The following is a 24,925-nucleotide window of genomic DNA, read 5'->3' on the forward strand; positions in this document are numbered from 1 at the left end:
AGAAGAAAAAAAAGAGTGAAGACCGTTGCATATCAGGCAGGCATAGAGCGAGAAGAGCGAGAGAAAGAGTGCGTGTGGACTCCTGCTCTTTGTTGGTTAGCATTTTCTCATGGGATAAGGTTGGCAAAATAGCGATGACCCGGTACGGTGGCAGGTCCTCAAAGAATACACTGTTTACAGGAGATGCGGACAAGGAGGCAGGAGTTGGTTGGGTAAAATTCATCAGAGTATCAATATATATGCGCTTCGTTTCTTTCTATTTACTTATACATAACACTTTTTTTTTTGGACTGGTTCTCCTTCCCTATGGGTAAAATGGCAGTATTATATTCTTGGAGATATCCCAGATACGGCATATATTGGATTTTCATCGTCTTTTAATTTCGCCTGATTTAGTTGACGCATTTTACATAGCTGTGTTTACATTATTGATGCTAGGTTAATTGGGAGGCTCAGTCACTTGATTTTGACGACAGGACATGTACGGAACGCATTGTAGAGGGAGAGATAATGGAGATAATGGCATGTACACGAAAATAATAAAAGGATTGGAACGGGGTTTCATACTTCATACATTTGTCCAGAGTGTAGCGGCCTAGTTAATGTGAGAACCTAGATTCAATATATAGTTTGCGATGATCTGTTGAATGGAAGAAGGCATTAATTAGATGGGTGTTTATAATAAATAGGTTGGGTCAGATCTTAGGTACTACTAATAACCACTATATTAGGTAGCAAGCTTAGGAATAGCCTCACATATAAGCTGTGAAATGTATAACTGCTAGGTACACTTGCTTCAGGTCTTCAACTCAACTTGATTGGTTATTGATTAGTTAACTTCGCCGATGGTGGTGTTGGGCCATTTGGCTAATAAGTCAGTGCACAGTAACGTAGGTCTTTGGTACCGATACTATCTATGTATACTACCTAAGCAGGTGGACGTCATTGAAGCTTAGGTAAGGTAGCTAGCTAGGTTAGGTGAAGGGTTGACGGGTAAATAACCTAGGTTAGGTGTCTATGCTTAGATACACATCATCATCATCATATCATATCATGTCGACATAGCTATATGTACCTAGGTAGCTTAGATTGGGCGGGGTGGTCTTGGAAGAGCTCTAACTGGCTGGCTGGCTGGTTCTGTCAGACGGGCAGCCTCGATGTTGAGTCGATCGATGGTGATTACACTTCAGATGATGATTACGTCCTTTAAGTGTTGTAAAATGCTTTTAAATATTTCATTTATCATGGTATTCCTACAGGGCCTTGTTCAGAACAGAACTTGGGAATCTGGGAAGTCGGGTGTAGGTACTGGGTAAGTAGCTTTTGGAACAGGACGAGAATATCGAGTTGAGGGTCGATCTCGAGAGGGGAGGATTTTGATGGTTCGTTTTCAAGGATATAGGACATATGCAGTAAGCTACTAGGTACTCGTCTTTGAAGACTCTGTAGATATATGTACCTATGCAGGCAGGTTGGTTTCGATACGTCGATTTCATGAATAGGGGTATTCACGAGTATGATCTCTAATCAGATGCCTGCTTTTTTGAGCCTCAGATAAGGATAATTTCATGGTCAGATTTACTGCAACTGCCGTAACTAGCATAAGGAGCTATTCGCATGACCTTTCAGTCAAGTCCATCACGGTACCTACCTTTGACCAACCCAAAAGCACCTAAGAATAAAACGCTGGTGTTGTTAAGTGTAGGAGGTAGTGCTCAGGACTTCTACTAACTATGCCATGAATGAATGAGACCCTATGGTTGCTGTCCTCGTTATTCCACTCCAAGATATGTCCCCTATAGGCCTCGGCCTTCTATATATGTAGCTTTAACGTTGTCTTTGGCTTCAGTTCTTGTTACGTTCTTGGAGGATTGACCAGATTAATTCACTCGTGAGGTAGGCGTTTATGTTACGAGATGATATGAGGCAAAAAGCAGAGCAGAGACAACATCGTTGTAGGAAGAACCGCACGATTCAGCTAAGTCTTTTAATATGAGAGATATCTGCCTAGCCTAGATAGTTACCTAGAGAGTCGTTAATATCCTCCCATAGGAATTGTATAGTTCAACAACACAGTGGGCGGGATGTTAAGTATAAGATGGGGAACTCGAATAAGGGGCTAGGTTAGGCTTATGTTGATTCTCGGTGTGCCTTGTTTATCTCATCGGTGGCGGTGGCATTGGGAGCATCTAAATAGATATATTCTCGTCCATCTTGGGTTTCTTGGAATCGCTACTCCTTACCTACGTAGTAACTTCGAAGCGGCATGGATAAGTTTTATATTCATATGATGGCACTCATGATTGATTAGCTAGGCAAGCAAGCAGGCAGGTAGGTAGGTAATTGGACATTATTTAGGCACCCTCGGTTAGTATGAGGCCAGATACATTCAATCTGCCACTGCCAGCAATCATTCAAGTCGAGCCATCTCCCAAGACGTTCATTATAGCCTGACCTACCGAGACTCAGCATCCTGCCAAGTGTAAATAGCGACGGTATAGCTTGCTGAGCAACGACAGTATGTATGCTTGATAGTGCCCAGGGTCAACTATTACCTGACTAGGACGCCCAGAATACTTTCCAAGACCGCATAAAATGTCACGAAGACGAATGCCGACCCCCGGCAGATACTGCACCAATATTGCAACCTTGGCACACTTCGGCCCTACTGGGTACTGATTCTCGGCCGAACCTCATGGAAATCTATTAACTTAGTTGCGGCTACTTTGTTAGATGTGATTGGCGATAGCCCTCTCTACAGATACACGATGGCGACGGTGACGTAGTTACATAGCTCCTGCGCCGAGGACGACGACTTCTGATGTATGATAAATCGTTGCATTACCTATCAGCTTATGTTAGAATCTGAAGATTCACAATTCCAAATACTAGATAGATCGAGCATCTTGTCAAACTTCACTACCTACCACATGGCCTTTTATGCGGTCTGGGGGCGAAGCGGCATACCGATGCGGAAAATGCGGAGGTGGAGGTCCCGATTTGGGAAGACCTCTTCTCTCTCGCCTAAATGGAATAGATGAAAAAAGGCGGCAATACCGTAAATGAGAGGCGACGATCGGGAAATTTGGTTGGTGCATCGTCTTGGGCGGCTACTAGTCGGCATGTTTTTTTTTTCTTTTTTTTTTCGTATGCGTAAGGAGGCATGGCTGTAGGTAGAGTACATATATATGTAAGGCTGATCAGAACCCAGACCTGACTCGACCAAAAGAAAGACAAAGACAACTCCATCGTTTTACCAGGAAAATCAGCACCAAAGTTTTTGTGTTTTGTGTTGTCCTTAAACTTGAAAGAAAAGATGAAGTGGCTAACCCTCACCCTCACCCTCGCGGCGCTCGCGGCGCCCTCCCAAGCCGCCCTGCGCTTCGGGTGCTCGACCCTAACCATCCAGCGGCTCGACCCCCTCGTGGAGCCCGGCAAGGTGCCGTCTGCGCACCTGCACCAGATCATCGGCGGCAACGCCTTCAACGCGAGCATGGACCCGGCGGCGGGCGACCTGGGCGACAAGGGCACCTGCACGACGTGCACGTTCTCCGAGGACTTCTCCAACTACTGGACCGCTGTCATGTTCTTCAAGCACACCAACGGCTCCTACAAGCGCGTGCCCATCATGCAGAACACGGCGCTGCCGAACGGGATCAATGGGGGCATGACGGTCTACTACACGCAGCAGGACTTTTCGTCCAACGGGAACACTAAGATCACGGCGTTCAAGCCGGTGAGTACACCCCCATCTATCACGTGTGCGCGTGTGCACGTGTGTGTATGTGCAGGTTTACCAACGAGAGAAACAAGGGCTTCCGCATGACCGTGGGCACGCCCACCGCCGAGTCCAAGTACGGACCAGGCCTCAAGTTCGTCTGCCTGCAGAACAAGGGAACGCGATTCCCCGAGCTCGACGACTTCCCCACCCAGGCTTGCCCCGGCGGCATCATGACCGTCCACCACTTCCCCGCGTAAGTGAAACAAACAACTCAACACATTAATGAAGCTACCAGCCCCCGACCCACCCCCGCTGACAAGACCATAATATACGTCTAGCTGCTGGGACGGCAAGAACCTCGACAGCCCAGACCACCAGTCGCACATGTACAACACGGTGAAGGACGCGTTCCAGAACTCGGGGCCGTGCCCGGCATCGCACCCGATCCGGGTGCCCCAGGTGGCGTACGAGACGCTGTGGGACACGACGCAGTTCAACGGGATGTGGCCGGCGGACGGGTCGCAGCCCTTCACGCTGAGCTACGGGGACAACAAGGGGTACGGGACGCACGCGGACTACGTGTTCGGCTGGAAGGGGGACTCGCTGCAGAAGGCGATGGACTCGAGCTGCATGTTCAACGCCTGCGAGAACGGGAACCCGCTCAAGTCCCAGGGCGTCGCCCAGATGAACGCGTGCTCCGTTGCCAAGACGGTCGATGAGGATATTGATTCTTGTGAGTTTTTTTTTTTTTCTTTTTTTTTCTTTTCTTTTTTTTTTTTGCGTATACTATTGGGAGAGAGTGAGTGAGAGAGAGAGAGAAGAAACTAACATGACATTTTGCAGGGCTTCCTGGTCTACCCGGCATGGACGGTATGTAAACGGTTCGAGTCGAGTTTACTAGAGGCGGAGTTGTTGAATGACAAGAAACTGTCTTGTCGCCACTGCCTGTCTGGGCAGGTAGGTAGTAGGGATAGATTTCTTTGGCCTGAGAGTAGGATGGGATAGTTGGCGGGAGCGTCTTTGCGTTTTTAGGGGTTACAAAAGCGTATACCCTCTACCTGATAAGGGGGTGACTACTTTCATTACCTAGAGCTGTATTCAAGTTATGTCAGCTGTAATCCCAGAATGATAAAATGTTACCAAAGTTGTTCAAAGTCAAGAGAAAGTCCTAGTCAGGGGTCAGCATATTCTGATAAAAAAACTAAAGATAAACTAATGCAATTAAGTCAGATGTCTTTGTAAATGAATATTTGAATTTCATGTCTCATATTGCTGTACCTGCCTGCCTAATACCTAGACAGTAGATAGTTGTTCCTAATCAGACCTTCTGTCCCTTCGCTGGCTTCTGGGCGACCAAAGTCCTTTCCCGTCCAACCCCCCCTTAACACGTCCGGCCGATGAGGAGAACAACTTATCAGTATGTGGTAAAATGGAAATAGACCTTATTGCTGTTCCCATCCTTTCAAGCCTTGAAAATGCTATCCAGAGGTACGCCCCAGTACCAGCCGGCAATTATAATTGACCCGACACTCATAGTAAATGCCATCAAAAAGTTAACGTCATTGTTGTCCAACAAATCGAAGCCGCTCTCCGATACGCGTGTAGGCTTGCGGTCCCCGAAATGAGAGCTGCGGTGCTTATCCTTCGGGTCATAGGGGCTTTTAGATGACGAGTCGTCTCCGCCCGAGGCCGCGGGACTTGATGGCTTTTCGGTAGCCTGGCTTCCAGCTGCGTTGGGTTTGGCGTCCGGGAAGGAGGTCAAGACACGAACACCGCCTTCACCCTCGACGATCTTCCCAGATCGCACGTCGCGTACGCTCTTTTGAAACCAGCCTCCCAGGAAGCTATCCAAGAGACTACCCAGCGCGCCCCAGATAGTTAAGCCCCAAGCCAAGGTGGCCTTTTGATTGACGGTCCAGCTGTCGCCGCCGCCGATCTTACCCTTGGTGTCTTCGCCACAGAGCGGGAGAAAAACGAGAGAGGTGGTGACGATGATCATGGAACCGAGAAAGCCGGCGACCAAGCCCCAGAGCGTGACACCGCCGTTCGTGCCGGGCGGAACCTTGCGTAGGTTGAAGGAGGTGATCAGCCTGGGGGAGGTCCGGGAGAGGATGCCCAGCTCGGAGGAGAAGGTATCGGCCGTGACGGCAGCGTAGTTGGCGATGATGCCGATGACCAGCAGATCGCCGCCCCAACTGTAGCAGAAGGAGCCGTCGGGGATCTGCTTCTGGGAAAGCACGGCCTCGCGCCGCAGATGGAGCTGGTAGGCGTGCAGCAGCGACAGGATAGAGGCCATGAGGGAATTGGCAAGGACCTGGACGTGGGTCCGCGGCCCCTCACCCCCGCCGCTGCCCTGGGAGCTCAGGGTAAGGCCGGCCTTGACATTGGCCTTGATCTTGGTGACGCGGGTGCCGGCTAGGAAGAAGGTGCAGACGAGCACGAAGGGCAGGTTCCAGGGGTGGACGGCGTGGGCCACGGCGGATAGCGCAGCGACTACGATGCCGAGCGGCGTGAGCGAGTTGTGCGAATATGCCCGGTATACCAAGGCGAGTGTGGCGGGGCCGGCGATGATTGCTTTCATGATTATCTGGTACCTGGGATAGGTACGGAATCAAGAAAAGGAGGGTTTTTTTTTGTGTGTTTTTTTGTGTTTTGTTTTTTATACCCAGGTAAGTCATAAGTGGCCAGGTGTAAGTTGTGAGTTATAATACCGGACTAAGTGACGAGTGAGTGATGAGTGAGCAGCGAGGAAAGTAACGAAAGTAACGAAAGTAACGAGTGATAAGAGCTCATTATGTGGGGGAGCTGAAGATACACGTGCCGTTATTAACTATTGTTATCGATAGGAGATGCTTACTGTACTATGTACCTAGTACCTGTCAGGTTTTACCACGCCAGAAGTGTAAATCATTGATCCCAATCCTCTCATTAATTGTCTTTAGTTTATGTCAGTATAGGTATCTGACAGTACCTAGGTGCCCAGGGTAGTAGTGTATGTGGTTGGAATAATCCCTACTTCTTACTCTCCTCATATACACGCACAAGGTCTTCAGCAGCCGTCTCAACCTTGCCATCAATCCCGTACCAAAAGTGTTCCGGCGTTAACATCCACCGTCTTATATGACCTTCAACGAGGTCTTTCCCAAGCTTGCCTAGCTGCTTCATCGCCTGCTTCGGGAGTTCAACAGCCATGTCTTTGAGCGCCTTCTTCTGAGCTTCGTTCATGTGTGCACTATCTACCTCTTTCCACACAGCCTTGAGCCTGTTGACGAAGCCGAGGGGATCCTTGGGGAAATCCACCGTAGGGTTGGTACACAGCGGGTCTGGTGTCGTCTTCTCGCAGTATGAAAGCAGTGTGACTCCCTTTGGTATCTGAGGATACTGGACGCTATCCTGCCAGACCCCAATCGGGTCGCCAAATACTCCCAGTGCGATGACATTGTCTGCTGCCTTGCCCAGGTTGCCCAGCGACTTATGAGCGCATAGAGCACCTTGGCTGTTATTGCGGTTTACGTGTTAGAGAGACCAGAACCCCAGCCGGAATCGTCGGGTTAGACTTACCTCCATCCCCAGATGGCCACCTTGGAATGTGGACAATGAGAGACGTATTTTTGTACACTATCTCCCACACTCTTGGCACAACTATTCGAACCCCCTTCTTCAATGTATCCCGCTAGATCCGCCGGGTAATCGCTAGCATCGACTCCTTGGATCGCGGTCTTGATACCATACGACTTGTCAAGTAGGGCAGCGCCAAATGGGCCGCCAACCCATACTCCCAAGTTGCTATTTTTCTGTTAGGTGTCTAACTTGTGTATGTTTCCGGGTAGGTATCTCACTCTATGTCAAACGTTCCTCGGGCGAATATCACGGCAAGGTCGGCACACTGTGCATTGCTAGCCCCTTGGAGCACCGGATCCCAGTCGTGCGCTGAGGTTCGTTCGTCGCGAGGAAACAAAGTTACTGTTGCGGAAACAGGCCAGATCAACCCAAGGGAGAATGCAGTGACCATGCCGGACAGGGCGACATGTCTAAGAGCCACAGACATTACGAGGGTAGCACTATGTAACAGCCTAGGTGGGTTGCCTGAGTATGCAGCTGTGAGGAAGAAGGGGGCTTAATCTGAGACTCGAGTGATTTTTTTTTCTGTGCTGGCGTCTTGCTGGTATATATAGGTACCTAGTAGGCTTGGAGGTACTCGTGGCTCATTGTAAGATATCTATATGACGACTCAGTATATAAATAGACGGATGCCTCGTGTAAAGGAGTATATATAACGCCAATGTGTAACGTCATATGAAATTGCCATGTTGACGTACCTAGTGTACCTTTCGTGTTCTGTCCAATCATTAGGTCGTACATAGAATGGCGGCTGGTCAAGCAAACCAGGGACTTGGATCCCTCAAAATCCTCTCCAGCGCTTGTTACATTTTACGCCTTCGGTCTGTGGATCTCGATGCCAATATATGTCAAACACCTTCCTTTAACATCGATGACTTCAAACTTTAGTCACCTAGGTAGTGTAGAAACAAATTGGAAGGACTAATCGGTATCCTTATTTATTCGCTTTTTGAGCAACTTCCTTTTACCGCACAGAGTCAATGACGATCGCGTACTGTTGTGTATCGTAGGTGCCAATTCTGCATTGGACTTTGAATAGCATTTTTACCTAGTATATTAGGGGTCGGTAACTCATTACCTAAGTACCTAGCCCCCTGTTACGCCACCGTTAAGGCTGCACAATACTCTCATCCGTATCTCACGGAGTTTGCTCCCTCTGCAAACCAATCATCTGTAGCTATTGACTCTTCTGTAGACGCGTAGTTGATGATTGTGCTCTTGGTCGTCGTGTAAGCGTGATACGCATCTATACCGTTTTCGCTCCCAACGCCACTCGACGATTTGGCACCGCCCCACGGACTGCTCGGATCATTCCGATGATGTGTGTTGACCCAGGTGATGCCTGCTTCGATCTGCTCCGAGACGCGAAAAGCCTGCGCCAAGTCTTGGGTCCAGATCCCAGCCCCGAGACCAAATTCGCTGTCGTTGGCCAACTTGATTGCCTCGTCTTCCGTATCGAAGCCTACAACGACGATGACCGGTCCAAATGCCTCCTCCCGCCAGATGCGCGTCTTTAGAATGCTCTCCTTACCGCCCTCGCCTGATACGAGAACGGTTGGTTCGTAGAAATAACCTGCGGAGAAGTCCGTCCCGTCAAGAGAGCTGGTGCCTCGCATTCTGTCGCCTCCTACGATCGCTATTGCGTCCCCGCTCTGTAGAGCTTCGTAGACTAATGTCTCGACTTTGCTGAGTTGGGTTTCCGAAATCAACGGCCCCATCATAGACTCAGGGTTAGAAGGGGCGCCCATGCGTTGTGTGATCGAATCCGTCTTGATTCTAAGCTTCACCAGCAGATCCGGCAAGATTTTATTATCGACGATGATTCTCGTACTCGCAATGCAGGTTTGACCACTGGCAATGAAACTGCCGAACGCGATACCATTCACCGCAAGCTGTATGTCCGCTGAGTCGAACACCACTAGTGGTGCCTTGCCCCCTAGCTCTGCCGTATACCTCCCCAGGTTACCACCCACGATCGCACCGATCGCACGCCCGGCTGGCGTTCCTCCAGTAACATCTACTTTTCTTACCAGGGGATGCTGCACAAGATATTTGCCGGTGGTCGCGCCGAATCCTGGTAGAACGTTGAACACACCGTCTGGTACGCCGGCTTCCTTCAGAATAGGGCCAAGCCGGAGCGTTGTCAAGGGGGTCAATTCACTAGGCTTTACAATAACGCTATTCCCCGCGGCTAGCGCGGGTGCGATTTTCTTGACGGCGATCAGCAGCGGATGATTGAAAGGCGTGATCAGCACAACCACCCCAAGCGGGACGCGCTGTACAAAATTGTGAAGCTTGCCCGTCGTTGGAAGGACCGGCTGCTCCTCTACGCGGAGGAGTGAGGCGTAGTACTTGAACCAGCGGACCAGCGACGGCACCTGAGCTTTCATCTCACGGACCACACGGCCGGTTTGCTGCACCTCGAGCGCGATGAGCTCCGGCAAGGCCTCCGTGAGCAGGCTGGCGCATTTGTCCAGCACATCAGCGCGGTGATGGCGCGAGGATTTGGACCATACGCCGGATACATAGACTTCTTGGGCCAAAGCAACAGCGCGATCAACGTCTTCTTCGCCGGCGTCGCGATAGCTGAGATGCCATGCCGGGTAAGTTAATGGTACTAGGCAACTAGGTTTTTTTTTTTTTTTTTTTTTTTTTTACGAGAATATATTGCGAAACTCGTAGATTCAAACTTACAGGGCGAAGGATTTACCAGTGGCTGGGTCGATTACTGGTAGGCTAGGTATGGATATAGTCAATATTCCAAATACTTCATTGAGCTTGGTGTTTAACTCACGGTTCTGTTTCTCCTCGTATTTCCTTGCCACCAACCCAACTAGAACGAACCGGAGTCATTTTCGGGTACAGGACCTAAACAGTTAATAGCCACGAACGATGTAATCTAAGCGCACATAGTATATAATACATAGTATGTATAAGTGAAGGGGGCCGTGGAATATTGTAGAAACTCCATATATCTTACAAAGCTAAATATCTAACCTAGGTTAATGTACTAGGTTAGGTACATACTCTGGTAATAGTGGTAAGAGAGAAAAGAAAAAAAAATGTTCAAAACTAGGCTGCGGTACTCCGCATCGTCGCCGACGCCAAATGCTCAAGTGCTACCTAAGGGTAGATAAAGGGTAGATAACGATAGGAAGCATTATGTAAGTTGTGCTGCGTGTGAGTTGCATAAGCTTATATGCTTTTATATGCTTTTATATGCTTTTAAAGAGTAAATGACGTTAATGGTATTGCCCCTGAGCGTCACGACGCACATATGTGATAACACTCTGCTATTTATTACAACTACTATGTAACTCTAGCACTCGCCACACAATTCATTTCTCATTAAAAACCAAGAGTTGATCACGATACGTAATATTCCACAGATCTGATCTCAACCAATGTGCTCCACGGTGCCTCCACCCAATGCAGTCCAATACTAATCAACCAGTTGCCTGGGATTTTTCATCTGGGTTCTTACAAATAGATAGTGTCTATGCACCTACCTAGTTGAAGTACTACGTAGCTAAACCCAATGAGACTTGCCGCATAAGCGGCCGCAGATTCTGCATTTTCTTCATTCGCCAATTTTCAGTGGTCTGCCGAGGTCAGTTCAGTAGTAATACCATAGCAAAAACTTCAGCTTCTTACTTACCACCAGCTAGTTCGAACCCCATCCTTAGATTCCTTACAAATCCCAGGCAATTTCGTCACGTATTCGTGTCAAACATGCGAACGACTCGTAGCCGGTGCATTCCTACTGTAGATTGGCTCATCCATCTGATTTCTGACTTAGTACGATTCTCGTCAGCTGCCAAGACACCGGCGTCGCCACCCTTAGGTCCGGGCTCGAAGCCGGTGAACCATTAGCGTTCTTAGATCCCATTAGTCTTAGCCTCAGTTCCTGGCTAATAGGAATCCATCCATGGCACCGGGTTTCTTCGCCCTTGGTAGTCGTTTATACATAGTAAAATATCTGAAACCTACACTAAAGCTGCTCGTCTACTTAGGACCTGGGTGATCAGCAATATTTCTTATGCATCAAGTCTCAGGAGCCCACCAGCCGAGCCATATAGGGTATGGAGTCTATGGACGAGGCACAGGAGTTAACCCCTTTCAACTATTCGAGTTATAAGGGTATAGCCCTTAGCTTCGCTTAAAGTTGACATGATACCCCCCTTAGAATACCAAGTGGTCCGGCGACCTGACGATGGATATCTTTGTGGATATGCCAACCACGTGGAAATTTGAGCAGGAACCCATAGTAGATCTGGTTACCTAGCGAAGGAGCGTTTATGTCGAATGTGTGATCGCTCAGATCCTGGGTTAGCATCGGAGGAGATCCCCTAGGCTGGATCTTAGTATGTAACCAAAAAAGAGCTTCATCCCATACTACGCATTCCCACGGTATGGATTATGGATACTGCGGCGGAGAAACCCCCGGTCACAACTAGAATCTATCAACCCCTCGATGCGCTCTACGGAAAAAAATACGGGGGTCTACCCTTGACCTGTGAGGAGTAAACCTGTTATGGGAAGCGAAATACCTACCAACTCTAGTCAACAGAGGCCTAGTTAGCCGCATAACTAATGCGGAGGGGGGGACTATAGCCCCCATCTAGATTTATAGAGATTAGACTCGTAGTCAATGGAATTCTGCTACCTACTCAAAGGCCCTTATCATAGCGCTCACACATATGGAACATAAGACTAGAGGTCCACAACCTAGGCACGTTAGGGCATCGGATTATTGTCACATAAAGGGTATATGCCCAGCTTGCTATGTGTTGAAAACTTCTTGGACGTTTTCCGAGATCTCTTTTCCCCTAATAAAGGATTCAAAGTTAATTTTTGAGGGGGTGGTTCCAGATAAGTAGATGATTCGGTCGAATAAACGATCATCATGGCTCCTTCTATCGAAATGACGATTGGTGTTTGCCATAAGGCAACTGTTCTCGGCAACAAGATAGCCATTCACATGCTCGAATATGTTGGCACTGTCGAGAAACATGGATACCAGTTCGACGAATTAGCACACGACTTTTTAGAGACATGTCGAATAATGTGGTCTCTGGAAGCCGGCCTGACTGAATGCTCCAGAAGCAACCAACGATTTCCCATCGAGATGATCGCGGAGCTCGACAAGAAGTTCCGAGCGGCGAATTCGGATTTCCAGGTCCTCGACCACATGCTAAGTCGCCTCCTGGAGTACGAGAAGAAGGGTACCATGGGGAAGATTCAAAAGGGGTGGCGCAAGATGTTTGCCGACAACGATGTCGAAAGGATGAAGGACAATCTAGCCAAGACCCGAGAGGCCTTAAGGATGAGTGCTCTCGTGTTCCAGTGGTCTCTGGGCGATGCCAAGATCGACGACACAGTCGGCATTGGCTACACAGGCCTTGCGGCGGCACTCGAACGCATGTCGGGGGGGAAGCACACCGCAGCCATGACGAGGACGAAGACGCTTTCTAGCCACAACACAGTCACCCACCAAGCAGAAGAGATACCGCCAGTTTGGCCATTGCCCCCTTCTCACAACAGCCCACGCAGCAAGGGCTCCCTGACAGACCATGGTTCTATGAGAACACGAGACCGCGACGATCCGCAAAACCAGGGCGGCGTCCAACTCCTCCCAGAAATCCACCGCGAGCCCTCCTTATCCAACTACACCATCGGGAGCAGGTCGTCCTCCCACCATGGCCGAGAACGCGTCATGTCCACCATTGACACCTTCGACCGATCGATCGCGCAAAGCTCCGCTCCTTCGGGCGGCATCACCGAGGTAGACACGCTAGTGGGGGAGATGGATTCGTTCGAGCCCTTCAAAGTCGTCCGCGTGAAGGCCGACCCCCTCGCCATGCCCCGTTGGTCGCCGCGGAACTCGGTGGCGTCTGATCCGCCAGCCCTGAGAGACGCATTGCTCTCCGCAGTCGAGGCGGGAAACCATAAGTTGGTCGAGCAGTTGTTAGACCGAGGCGCTTCTCCGGATAATTCGTCCGACTCGCATATCCTAAACCATGCCATCACTCGCCATGATGCGGAAACCATCCGTATCCTTTTACTCTTCGGCGCCAACCCGAATGCGCCCGATAGCCGTAACGTGACACCCTTGTATTTAGCAGTAGAGGAATCCTTTCGAAATGCCGTTATTATGCTACTAAAGTGAGTACTGGAAACTTTTAGCCCCTTTTTTTTTCCTTGCAGCTCTATCAATCCACCTCCAAGTTCCAAACGTATCAAGATCACTAACTCTTGCACTCCTCCCTTAAAGATATGGAGCGGATCCCAACCTCGCATCAGGGAACAATTCCGAGACGCCCTTCGCCTTGTCCATCATCGAAGACAAGTTAGATCTTGCCCGCATTCTCCTCACGTACGGAGGCGACGTCAACCACACCGTGTCAAATGGCGACAGCGTATTGATGGCGGCTATTATTAAGAAGAGAGCGAAGAAGGTGGTAGACATGCTTCTGGAGTATGGCTCCGATGCAAATGCGAAGAACAGAGATGGACACACGCCTTTATTCGAGGCCATCGAGTCGAATCGGATAGAGGTTGTCACGAGCCTTTTGGATCATGGCGCCAACCCTAATCTCCCTGGTCCTAAACATATGGTATGTACCGAGTAAGAATCATGACACGGCGTATCTCAGTGCTAACATCTACGCAGTGAGTTATATAGATCCCAGCGAGAACCTATTCCACTTAATTGGATACGAAGCCCCTTTTATCCTAAGATCAAATCCCACGGAGGAAGGCGCATGTGTATTCATCGCTAGCTAGCTACCTAGTAGCCCCAGCGGAAGACAAAAGAGAGAGGCTAATGATATTGTGTGATACAGGCTCTGGCCAGCAGCAGGCTTGCCCCGAATACTCGAAGTCCTTCTCCACCGCGGTGCCGACCCCAAGAAAGCACCTGGTATCATGGAACTGGCTACCTCAATCAACCACATCGAATCCGTCCGCGTGCTGCTAAAAGCCGGGGTCGATCCCAACTCCAAAAAGGACGGCATCTACACGCCGCTCTGCTCGTCTATCCGGGATAACCGCACCGATATATTCGAGCTACTGTTAGCTAATGGCGCCGGTAAGCTTGCTAAAAGCCCTCGCATCCATTGCGCTTCATCTTTCTACCTATCCTGAATGTTACCTGATTGCTGACCTCCGCAACGTCAAGACCCGAACCTCCCAAGCGCCGAATATCCCACCTTCAAATGCGTAACGCACTACCGAACGCAGTATCTAGCCCCCCTCGTGGCCGCAGGCGCCGACCTGCACTCTCCTAAGGGTATTCTCGAAACCGCAGTCCAGTGCAAGAATGTCGAGGCCCTGTACTGGCTGCTAGACACGGGGAGAGTTTCTCCTAATGATAAAACCCCCAAGACTGGCGCTACGCCCCTGACTACGGCGATCAAGGAGAATCGTGCAGATTTAGTGGTAAGTTTATGGATGTTGAGATTCTCAACTTACCCCCCCCTCCCCCCTTTTCTTATTACAACCTCAAAAAACGAAAACCAAACCACGGAAACCCCTCTAACTTACTTCTTCAACAGGACCTCCTCCTCTCCCGGGGCGCCGACCCGAACGTGCGGGGCGAGAACTGGCCCGTCTGCATGGCCGTGCACCAGCCCGCGATCCTCAAGCGCCTGCTGCCGGTGCTGGCGGAGCCGCGCGCCTTCAAGGGCGTCATGGAGATGGCCGTCGTCGCCAACCAGCTCGAGAGCATCAAGCTGCTGCTCAAGGCCGGCATCAGCGTCGAGGACCGCAACGGCGGCGTCTTCTCGCCGCTCACCACCGCGATTCGCGAGGACAGGGTCGAGATTGTGCATTTCTTGCTGGTGAGAATTGACCCCTACCCTTTTTTTTTTTTTTTTTTTTTTTTTTTTTTTTTTTTTTTTTTTTTGCGTGAAGGCTACATATTTGAGCCTAGGTACCTAGGTACTTCGAGAGAATCTTTTTTTGCTAATACTAAAATGGCTGCGCAGGAGGAAGCCGGGGCGGACGTCAACTCGCCGGGCGAGCACCTGCCGATCGTGAAGGCGCTGCGGCGGCTGCACGGGGCGGACACGGAGATCATCGAGCTGCTGCTGAAGCACGGCGCGGACCCGAACAAGATCTACCGGGGCCACAACGCGTACATCCAGGCGATCGAGAACGGCGACGCGGGCATACTGAAGCTGCTCATCGACAAGGCGGGCGTCGACCGCTCCGTCCAGGACGACTCCGGCATGACGATGGTCGAGATCGCGGAGCACAGGGGCTGGGAGGAGGGGAGGCTGTTGTTGATGAATGCGAGGGGGGTTAATTAATCAGATAATGCAGGTACCCGTCGGTAAATTTCTTTTTGTTTTTTTTGTTCAAGTAAGTAGGTCTTTTATTGTAGGCATCCATCCACCTCTGTCGAGATGCTTTAGGATGTATATACGACTGAATGATGGCTAGTCTCAAGGAATATATCCCAGTGGTGTTTGACTCCCCTTCATATCCTTGCCTTTATGCCATGTTCGTGACTGTCCAGGTGCTTTGTGGGTAGATGGCTTAAGTGATCGTCGCAGAAGTAGTCATATACCTTTGATCTTGACTATACGAATCAAGGAACTTGGAAAGGGCGTTGAAATTGACTTTACCATGAACCGAGGTGTGTTGACTCAGATCGATAGATTCTGTTGCAAGAATTCCAGCAACGACGTACCTAGTACGCAGCCCCAGCTTCTCATTGTCATGTTCTCGTAGAGTCCAAGTGCCCTTTGCAGTGAACAACTGATAAAACCATCCAATGTGAGCCCAGAAATTACGTCTTGACCCCTCGCACCTGGCTCGCAAAGCCCGCATCTCCAGTTCCTCCACTGTCCCCTTGACCTGAACATCTACTCTACACCCCCGGGCAGACTCGTACGTGGCCGCAATCTCCCTCAGGGCATTCACACCCGAACACACACGCCACAACCCCAGATCTCCAGCCCTTTGCGCCGCGGATCCGGATCCCAGCACCTGTGGTTCCGGGGCGAGAAGTCGCCGTGGCCGGGGACGGCGAAGACGCCTCTGGTAAGGAGGCTCTCGATGACGTGTTGGCCGAGGTTACCGGTGGCGCCGGCGACAAGAACAGGGAAGTTCCCCCTGAGTACACACATGTATCAGTACAAGGATTATGTAACCAGCAGTTCACAATAGCTTCTGAATTTACGCCGAAGTCGGAGAACTGGCTAGGCTAGTGATAGTATGATAGTATAATTGAATTTAGATAAAAGTGTAAGTGGGTCCAACGCGTTGATAATAGGCAGTCACGACATGCAATAATCACGCGATGGCAAGAGAAGTTCGAGTCTTCTTAGTTGGGATTAGTGAAATGATAAGGAGCGTGAATAAATACTAGGTACTGTATTTGTATGTACCCATACATACATATTTCTATGTGGGTTCCAGGAAGGTACGCACGTCCCTGGTCGTCGGTCCGTCGTTTGCTTCCCTGAAAGAACGAGGAAGAATTATTATTAATTTCTAAACTTTTCCACTCACACTCATACATAATATCACTTCTTCCCTTCAAGGTTCCATCATTCGCTGTAGTCGCCCAAAAAAAAAACAAAAAAACATCAACTTTTCTATCAACACATCATCTTAACCATCACCAATTCGTTGACAATGTCTACTGCCTTCGTTCAGCGACCTGCTCCGGCTTTCAAAGCCACTACCGTCTTCCCCGGCGGCGAATTTAAGGACATCTCCCTGTCTGATTATCTCGGACAATGGTAAGCCCAGCCTCCTGCAAAGTCTGGTCAAGATTCAAATTTTGAATCATGCCCTAGGCACCCAAACACCTACCTACCTTGGCACCTAATCTTGTCTCTAACATTTCTTTTTTTCTTAGGGTCGTTCTTCTTTTCTACCCTCTTGACTTCACCTTCGTCTGCCCGACCGAGATCATCCAGTACAACGATGCCCTGCCGCGCTTCGAGGCCATCAACACCACCGTGCTTGGCATCTCGACCGATTCACACTTTTCTCACCTAGCCTGGACCGAGAGGCCTCGCAAGCAGGGTGGTCTGGGCTCCGACTTGAAGCTGCCTCTGGTGGCTGACAAGTCGCAGAAGATCTCGCGCAGCTATGGCGTCCTAATCGAGGAAGAGGGTGTTGCTTTGCGCGGCCTGTTCATCATCGACCCCAAGGGCACTCTCCGACAAATTACCGTCAATGACCTGCCGGTCGGACGTGACGTCGAGGAAACTATTCGCCTTGTGCAGGCATTCCAGTTCACCGACGAGCACGGCGAAGTCTGCCCGGCGGGCTGGCAGAATGGATCGAAGGGAATGAAGGCTGATCCCAAGGGAAGCCTTGAATACTTTTCAGGTCAAGGAGATGTAGTTGAGAATGGTCATGCTAACGGCAATGGCGAGTCTAAGAAGCGAGTCAGAGTGGAGTAGATCATATGGGGTCGTTGGAGAAATCGGAGTAAACCCGAGGCCACTGACGTATGTGGTTTACAGCTACCCAGTACCGTACCTGGTACTTACTTAATAGGTAAAATACCTAGTGACTACTAGGTAGCTGTACGGGGCTGTAATGATATTAATCTAGGTTAGATCCTTTGAGCTACAGAGCTCCGGCAATGCCTCAAGATTACTTAGATGGGGGAGATAGACATAGAGATAGACGGAGATGAATAGCACCCACATTCGATAATGAGATCTTTAATGCTTCTAAAGTTGTACTGGAACGGTATCCATTCCTAGTAATTTGACAGCCTTGGAGTGTCTACCGTGTAAATTAATCTCAACAAAGTGCCCCCGTACCTATTACGTACTTGTGATGTGCTTGGCCTATATTCTATTGGTTGACATCTCTTTATGTGTTGTGCATGTTGCTTTCACTCAATGGCAAGCATCCGCAAAGGTGCCAGCTCAAATCTTGAGGGGAACCTCTAGCGCAAGGGGCGAGAAGCGATGGAGAACGAGTTAGAGTTATTATTTACTAATTTATTAAAGAGTCACGCCCACACGGGGAAACAAAGAAGCTATACAAACATGGAATATAGGTAGTAATCCACAGAGCACAGCTAAAATATATCGTACATAGTAGTCGTTCTAGGGAACTTTGGTTAGTACTAACTATGTATACCCCTTCTACCAGCATCCTCTCGCCCTCTACCATCTCACCGACTTCAAACTGCCTACCTAGGCAGTGACCTTCGAAGCGCATCTGTATCCAAACTTTGAGAGCAGCCATCCAGATTATAAGCTCGTGTTGGCTTAAATACTCGTTCAGCCTGAGAGAATCAAGTCCACATTGGGCGTAGCGCAATGAGTAGACATCCAGACCACGCCCAGCGCCGAGACAGCTCTGCTGCTCAATATAGTCGGGCAATCCGACAAAAAGACATACTCAGAGAATGCCTATTGGCTCCAGCCTCTTCGGGGGCTTCCAGTATTATTATATCACCAAACTAGTTAAAGCGAGGCGCGTGACCTCTCTTTGAATGACGAATGGCCTCCCTCTACCTACTCTTGAGCAATTGAGGTTGCCTGGCAATTAATTAATACACCTACATACATACATACCTTGTAGCAATCTACCTAACCCTAATGTTTTCCTGAGGATCCATTTCCTCACTGTGGCCCTTTCCTAATGCGGTGGGCAGTACCTAGTATTACTCCTAGCTTACCTACGACCAAACCATGGCTCTGTGGGTCGAGCGTGACAGATAGCATTGCTTGATTGGCAGCAATCGTTCAATAATGGCTAGGGGGGGGGGGGGAGGTAGGTAAGGAATTAAAATGTATGGTGATAAAAGACGGTGAGATAATAGCTTAATAGCTGAATGCCAAATAGGATGTCTGATGCCATATTAAATAATATGGGCTATTGGATACTTTACCTACTTTAAAACTACCTAACCTAGTAGGATATACGTTGGCAAATCCAGATCCAGATAAATATACCCCTATCGTGTAAAATATGCATCCGTTTCTACTAAACACACGGCAGCAGCTAAGGTATTGTACCTGACCTTCCTACCTACCTACCTACCTACCTACATACCTATCTACCTAGGGCCGCCTAATAAAATTGGATTGGGTATCGCTGTTGCTGTTGCTGTTGTTGTGGCGTATTATAGTTACCGCAAGAGTTGTTGGCACCATTCGTTTAGGACACAACATCTTACGTGACCTCCAAAGCCCTGAGCTTTCCTAGCCCAGCGTTGCAACACATATTATTCCAATTATAGACGTATCTATCTGGCTGTTGTATGCTTCGTGTCATTGACCCGTAGGGAGAGCAGCACTTATTATTAGGCCGAAACTTGGATGCATCACCGATTGAAGCCTGAAAAAGAATTTATGTTTTTTTTTTTTTTTGCTGAATTGTTTAATATCGTTTTATTAGAACCAACCAAGACTTTTTTTTTTTTTTTATATCTGAAGCTTCGTCGGCGCCCAGAGCTTCATTGTTACGTCAGAGACAGAGCCTCATTAACCGCTTTTATATCTACCTGACAGGCACATCAATATCTTGCTATTTTATTCCGTGCTAGAGTTGAATTAAGACAGAAGGCCGGAACTAAGGAGATACTTTATTTATTTTTTTCTCTTTTCTTTTCTTTTCATTCCGCAGTCGGTGAACAGGAACAGGAACAGAGATGGAGGAAGCACAGTACAGCACCCCGGACCTAATAGTCGAAGACTATCCAGTCCAAGACTACGCCGTTCAAGACTACGCGGTCCAAGACTACGCAGTCCAAGATGCGCCTCAAGACGCGGTGCAAGACGACACGGCAGTGGAAGACGATGCGTTGACGGTAGAAGACATCGACCAGCGGCCATACTCCTCGTAAAGCACCCATCTCTCCCCACCACTGACGACGTGCCCGCTAACCACAGACTCGCCAGTCCCTACGCCGGCCCCCACGCCGTCTTATACTTCAAAGACGGGCCGCCTCTCAGCATCCCCACGGCCCTGATCGACCGGCACCCGCGATTCAGCGCGCACTACGAGTCGGGGTACTCGCTGCGCCTCGACCACATCCCGGGGGACCCGGGCCACGTGCTGGTGCACTACATCTTCACGGGGACCTACCAGTGCCTGCAGCCGCGGGGGGCCTCGGCCAACGAGAAGCGGGTGGCCGAGTTCTCCACCAGCGTCCGCGTGTACACGCTCGCGCGCGAGTACGACCTGCCGCTGCTGGAGCAGCTGGCCAAGGGCGAGATCGAGCGGCTGGGCGCCGCCCTCGAGCTGACGCAGCTGTTCGACGTGCTGACGGAGGTGCACCCCAAGCCGAGGGCCGACGACGTCTGGCTGCACGGCTACATCAAGGCTCGGGTTGCGCCGATCATCGAGAGCCCGCCCGCATCCCTGAGGATCGATTCCTCGGAAGGCGTGGGAGGCTCCGGCAAGAAGCTGTCGGCCATCAGTTTCCTGCTCAGGGCGATGGTGGAATTGTGCAGGGAGAGGGGGGGTAGTGGTAATGGTAATGGTAATGGTCATGGTGGTGGTGACAAGAACGAGAACGAGAACGAGAATGAAAATGACAACGACAACGAGAACGAGAAAGACGGCGGCTCCGTCATCACAGCAGCAGCTAAGACGGAGCCAGAGCGCGCGGGCACACAAACCCCTTCGCCCGAATCCGAGTCGCAGGGAATTGCCGGCATCGTGAAGAAGGCCAAGAAGAACGCGAAGGAGCGGAGGAGGGAGCGAAGGAAGGAGAAGAGGAAGTTGGAGGAGAATTCAGAGAAGCCAGACGGCACTACCACTACTACTACTACTACTACTACCGCTGCCACTACTCCCCAGGCAGGACTGCCGACGGCGACTATTGACGCAGCGTCCGCTACCCCTCTGCCGATCGAAAGTCAATCAGTGGTAGCAGCCGCCCCATCAGACGAGAAGACGGAACCAGCACCAGCACCAGCACCAGCACCAGCAGCCCACCATGACGAAAAGCAGCAGAAGGAGCGGTTCTGGTCGTTCAACAGGAGCACCAACGGATCCCAGCACAGCAGCCACCACAACGGCAACCACAACGGCAACAACAACAACTCCTCCCACCACTCCGGGAACGGCTTCAAGCCCTCGTTGTTCGGCAGCGTCAACTCGCGCCGCAGCCTGTTTGGCAGCTCGACGGACTCGTACGCCGCTCGCTCTGGCACGTGGAGCTGAAGACTACTGCTGCTCCAATCGGCAAGTCGTCGAGTAACTCTGGTTGGACGCAAAAAGGGAAAGGAAGACTTCCAAGGTTGATGCCGCTCTGATGACTAGGTACTAAGGTAGGTAGGTTCGCCTTGCCTACCTACATACCTACATAACCTAGTGTTTACTAGGCAGCTCCATGTGTCAAGTCGTATCGTGTCGTATCGTATCGTATCGTATCATATATACATACGTACATATATTTTTTCATGTACCATAACGCATAAAGGATGGCGGTGGTTCTGGTTTCCAAAAAAAGAAAAAAAAGCATCCATAGCATTTTTGTTTTTTTTCCCAAATACGTATTAGGTATCTAATATAATATTAACTAATCTTCAATCAATTTTAGGTGCTTACACTAGTAGATTCATACATATAGCTAGGTAGCAAATAGCATTAACTATATATCGACCTCCTCATCCTACCCTCACGATCTTCCATCCTCTCTTCCGGTCGTGCGGTCATGCTGTCTGCCATGTGCTCTGCCATGCTCTCTGCCATGCTCTCTGCCGGCGCATGGATCCTGGTCTCGTGGTCTTGGCTTGTCACCACGCCACCATCTGGACCCAGTATTAAAGGGGTAACCCTAACGTAGCACGGTCCTAGCGCAGTGACTTGTGCCTATCACAGCCCCGGACAAGACAGCGGAATAAACCAAGGGTCCGAAAACTGGATCCGGAGAAAACCGATCTACCTCACTAACGGCAACCCGGAAATATGCCGAGCCCGACAGATTTCGGTACTTCGAAGAGCGCCGATCCTCCTGGGGAACCTGGGGTAAGATGAAGTCATATATAACATTTCCCCAAACTCGACTGCTGCTGGGACTTACAAATCATGCCTACCAAGTTGTCATCATACATAGTCTTCACATGATCTCCCTCCAATCACATTTCATCTTTCTCTTCATCTCACACCTATAAACCAACTTCACTACTATGGCAAATACCATCTTATCAGTCAACGCTGCTGCTGCTCCTGGAGTTGGCTTTGGGAATCGCTTCAGCGGCCGAGACCTAGTCAAGCCAGCCTCTGACGAGAAGACCATACCTTCCTCTACTTCAACCTCCCTACCTCCCGTCCATCTCGATGATGGCGGCAGCAGCAAGAAAAAGTCGCCTCGCACACCCTGGGACTCGGCGAACACCCGCTGGTGGGTGATGGCTGGCCTCTCCTTCCTCGTCGCAGCCTACGCCATCTACTTCATCTTCGGCCCACCGGTGGGCAACCCCATGGTGAAGCAGCGAATGCTGTCCAGACCTGTGGGGAGATGCCATGTTCTAGGCTCCCTAATAGCCATGGGGCTGGGCCCCTTCCAATTCTTGGATAGTCTGCGACGCAAGTACCCCGAGATCCATCGATGGATTGGGCGGATCTACGTTGTGGCTCTCTACACAGGATCCATTAGCGGGTTCTCCGTCACATTCATCAGCTTCGCTAACCCCATTGGAAAGTGGGGGTTTGCCGCTTTGGCATTGGCGTGGTTTATCACTGTAACCTACGGCATGCTCACGATATGGAACGGCGACATCAAGAGCCATCGAGAATGGATGCTGAGGAACTTTTCTCTCACCTACGCCGCGGTCATGCTACGCTGGCAGATCGTGCTGTTTATCGCTTGCGGCATGGATAACGTGGTATCTCTATCGCTCTGTGGGTACACTTGCTGGATCCCGAACCTCATCTTCATCGAGTGGTGGATTCAAAACCCTGTTCAGGCAAAGGCCCTAGTTGGCAAGGTTCTTGGAAACTAATGGAAAATGAAAAAGGAAAAAAAAGAAGAAAAAAAGGGATGGGGTTGCAACGATGTGATACCTGGAGGGTGGCTAGTTGTAAATGCAGATACCAAAGTTAGATACCTCAGGCTAGCTTGCATTCCGCTCTTTAATATACCGAAGATACCTATTTTGTTAACCTTACTCTCATGCACAGATGTGGTGTTCCAGTAGACCGTATCTTTGATTCCAACATGATCAACTTCATCACAGGACTAAGCCAGGCCACACCAATGGCCACGGAGTTGATGCTGTTGTGGCAAACGCATTCAGCTCCGATGTTTTGCCGTCGATGGCTATCCTCTCGGACTCCAAAGCGTTCTTAGATCTCGGGGGCTGCAGCGGGGCCGATGCTTCTCGGGTCAGCTTACTAGCGTCCAAACGGAATGCTTCATGACTGCGCGTTAGTTAGATGGCTGCGAACTTCTTCCAGGCCGCATTCAATGGCAAATCTTGTCCTGTTGCCCCTACTTTCAAGGTCTTCCTATATTAGTCAGCCGCACATGCCAAGCAAGCGAAGTCCGCCATCTCCTTTGGCATAAATGACCAAGCCTGGACACCACCACCACCTGCGACTCACTCCCTTCACGCTTGAGGAAGACGGCATCAGAGTTCTTGCGGGAGGCCGAGTACCTTAGGCTTGGAACCCGTCGATACCATGGTTGATTACTTGGTATGGAGCAAGGCCTCTCGTATTCCTGTCGCAATCTGGCAGGAGAGTGAAAGATACAGCCTTGGCTGTTTCAAGAACCCAGGAAATCTCGCCGAGGCTTCTGCGTGCGATAGTTATTAGTAACGCGGAACATGTCCGAACGATCATTAAACATGCTTATGAAGCATGGCAGAGTGAGTGGTAAAGAGCATTGTCCAAATATCCAAAATATAATGGTTCTGGTAGCAAGCAAAGGCTGAGGACTCTGTTTCATGTGACGTACGAGCAATGGCACGTTTCTTCAATTCCGATACAAAACCCGTGGGTCGCAAACCCTACTTTCTTTAATTACGCTGCAGGCAACACGTTTGAGGATGCGCTCACTCTTTACGCGCGTCAGCACCTTGGCATCTGAGCAACGGGTATCGATTCGGCATATTTGATAGCTAGGGGATGTGTCTGGCGACTTCGGTGAACAGATGGAAGAAGGTGTCAGAGGCTACGCCGGATTACGCTGCACTCCGAAAGACCTGCGGATCGCTATTGTGGCCGTTATACGCAACACCGGCTTGGCTGCAGTTTATTCGCGGTCTCGGTGATCATCTCGGCTATGACTACCCAAGGTAGAACGAGCATTTAGCTCGATGATAAGTTGGAGCATCTTGGAGCATCATTTGACCGGTAATGCTGCTATAGATACTCACGTTGTTACTACCGACACTGACATTGATATCGATGATGTCAATTGAAGGCTTCAAGTACCTAGGTTAGGGTAGTTATAATGATAAAAAGGAATGAAAAGGTTGGAATGCAAAAAATTAATTGAAAGCGGGGGAATGTCTCCAAAATAGGTCCAGTGGTTTAAGGGATTAGGTAACTATAGGTACTTGGTACTCACTAAAACTGCCCCCACTACTAGAGGTACTACTAGTAGTAGGCTTCTCAAGAATGAGGTAACCTTAGATACTT

General features: G+C 49.8%; 8 protein-coding genes across 8 annotated transcripts; 5 read left to right on the forward strand and 3 right to left on the reverse strand.

The window, feature by feature from the left end:
• Positions 1–3,316: 3,316 nt before the first annotated feature.
• GGS25DRAFT_525930 (uncharacterized protein) lies at positions 3,317–4,599 on the forward strand (the record flags this gene model as incomplete). The annotated part of the gene is made up of 4 exons (XM_049264888.1): positions 3,317–3,736; positions 3,814–3,974; positions 4,060–4,454; positions 4,565–4,599. 4 exons carry the CDS (start codon positions 3,317–3,319, stop codon positions 4,597–4,599), a joined length of 1,011 nt encoding a protein of 336 aa, XP_049111973.1.
• Positions 4,600–4,901: 302 nt separating this feature from the next.
• Positions 4,902–6,399, reverse strand: GGS25DRAFT_509151 (integral membrane protein DUF92-domain-containing protein). The gene has a single exon (XM_049262534.1). The coding sequence runs from the start codon at positions 6,300–6,302 to the stop codon at positions 5,184–5,186; it is 1,119 nt and encodes a 372-aa protein (XP_049111974.1). The 5' UTR covers positions 6,303–6,399; the 3' UTR covers positions 4,902–5,183.
• A 131-nt stretch (positions 6,400–6,530) lies between these two features.
• On the reverse strand, positions 6,531–7,769 carry GGS25DRAFT_527931 (carbohydrate esterase family 5 protein; the record flags this gene model as incomplete). Its single annotated transcript, XM_049265134.1, has 3 exons — positions 6,531–7,217; positions 7,283–7,507; positions 7,561–7,769. The coding sequence occupies 3 exons, from the start codon at positions 7,767–7,769 to the stop codon at positions 6,734–6,736; spliced, it is 918 nt and encodes a 305-aa protein (XP_049111975.1). The 3' UTR covers positions 6,531–6,733.
• Positions 7,770–8,040: 271 nt separating this feature from the next.
• On the reverse strand, positions 8,041–10,666 carry GGS25DRAFT_509165 (aldehyde dehydrogenase). The gene is made up of 3 exons (XM_049262535.1): positions 10,137–10,666; positions 10,037–10,078; positions 8,041–9,928 (listed from the first exon to the last, which is right to left on the reverse strand). Exons 1-3 carry the CDS (start codon positions 10,193–10,195, stop codon positions 8,470–8,472), a joined length of 1,560 nt encoding a protein of 519 aa, XP_049111976.1. The 5' UTR covers positions 10,196–10,666; the 3' UTR covers positions 8,041–8,469.
• A 1,241-nt stretch (positions 10,667–11,907) lies between these two features.
• GGS25DRAFT_72065 (ankyrin repeat-containing domain protein) lies at positions 11,908–15,769 on the forward strand. The gene is made up of 7 exons (XM_049265976.1): positions 11,908–12,109; positions 12,223–13,507; positions 13,617–13,956; positions 14,186–14,432; positions 14,523–14,782; positions 14,899–15,183; positions 15,331–15,769. The coding sequence occupies exons 2-7, from the start codon at positions 12,249–12,251 to the stop codon at positions 15,652–15,654; spliced, it is 2,715 nt and encodes a 904-aa protein (XP_049111977.1). The 5' UTR covers positions 11,908–12,109; positions 12,223–12,248; the 3' UTR covers positions 15,655–15,769.
• Positions 15,770–16,616: 847 nt separating this feature from the next.
• Positions 16,617–18,036, forward strand: GGS25DRAFT_509175 (thioredoxin-like protein). Its single transcript, XM_049262536.1, has 2 exons — positions 16,617–17,094; positions 17,214–18,036. Exons 1-2 carry the CDS (start codon positions 16,988–16,990, stop codon positions 17,764–17,766), a joined length of 660 nt encoding a protein of 219 aa, XP_049111978.1. The 5' UTR covers positions 16,617–16,987; the 3' UTR covers positions 17,767–18,036.
• Positions 18,037–19,312: 1,276 nt separating this feature from the next.
• On the forward strand, positions 19,313–21,859 carry GGS25DRAFT_509178 (uncharacterized protein). The gene is made up of 2 exons (XM_049262537.1): positions 19,313–20,167; positions 20,227–21,859. The coding sequence occupies exons 1-2, from the start codon at positions 19,980–19,982 to the stop codon at positions 21,497–21,499; spliced, it is 1,461 nt and encodes a 486-aa protein (XP_049111979.1). The 5' UTR covers positions 19,313–19,979; the 3' UTR covers positions 21,500–21,859.
• Positions 21,860–22,119: 260 nt separating this feature from the next.
• Positions 22,120–23,525, forward strand: GGS25DRAFT_72301 (uncharacterized protein). The gene is made up of 2 exons (XM_049265977.1): positions 22,120–23,253; positions 23,351–23,525. Exons 1-2 carry the CDS (start codon positions 22,468–22,470, stop codon positions 23,357–23,359), a joined length of 795 nt encoding a protein of 264 aa, XP_049111980.1. The 5' UTR covers positions 22,120–22,467; the 3' UTR covers positions 23,360–23,525.
• Positions 23,526–24,925: the final 1,400 nt, after the last annotated feature.

Source organism: Hypoxylon fragiforme (assembly GCF_022984875.1).
Source record: "Hypoxylon fragiforme strain CBS 206.31 chromosome Unknown GGS25scaffold_10, whole genome shotgun sequence".
Classification (NCBI taxonomy): domain Eukaryota; kingdom Fungi; phylum Ascomycota; class Sordariomycetes; order Xylariales; family Hypoxylaceae; genus Hypoxylon; species Hypoxylon fragiforme.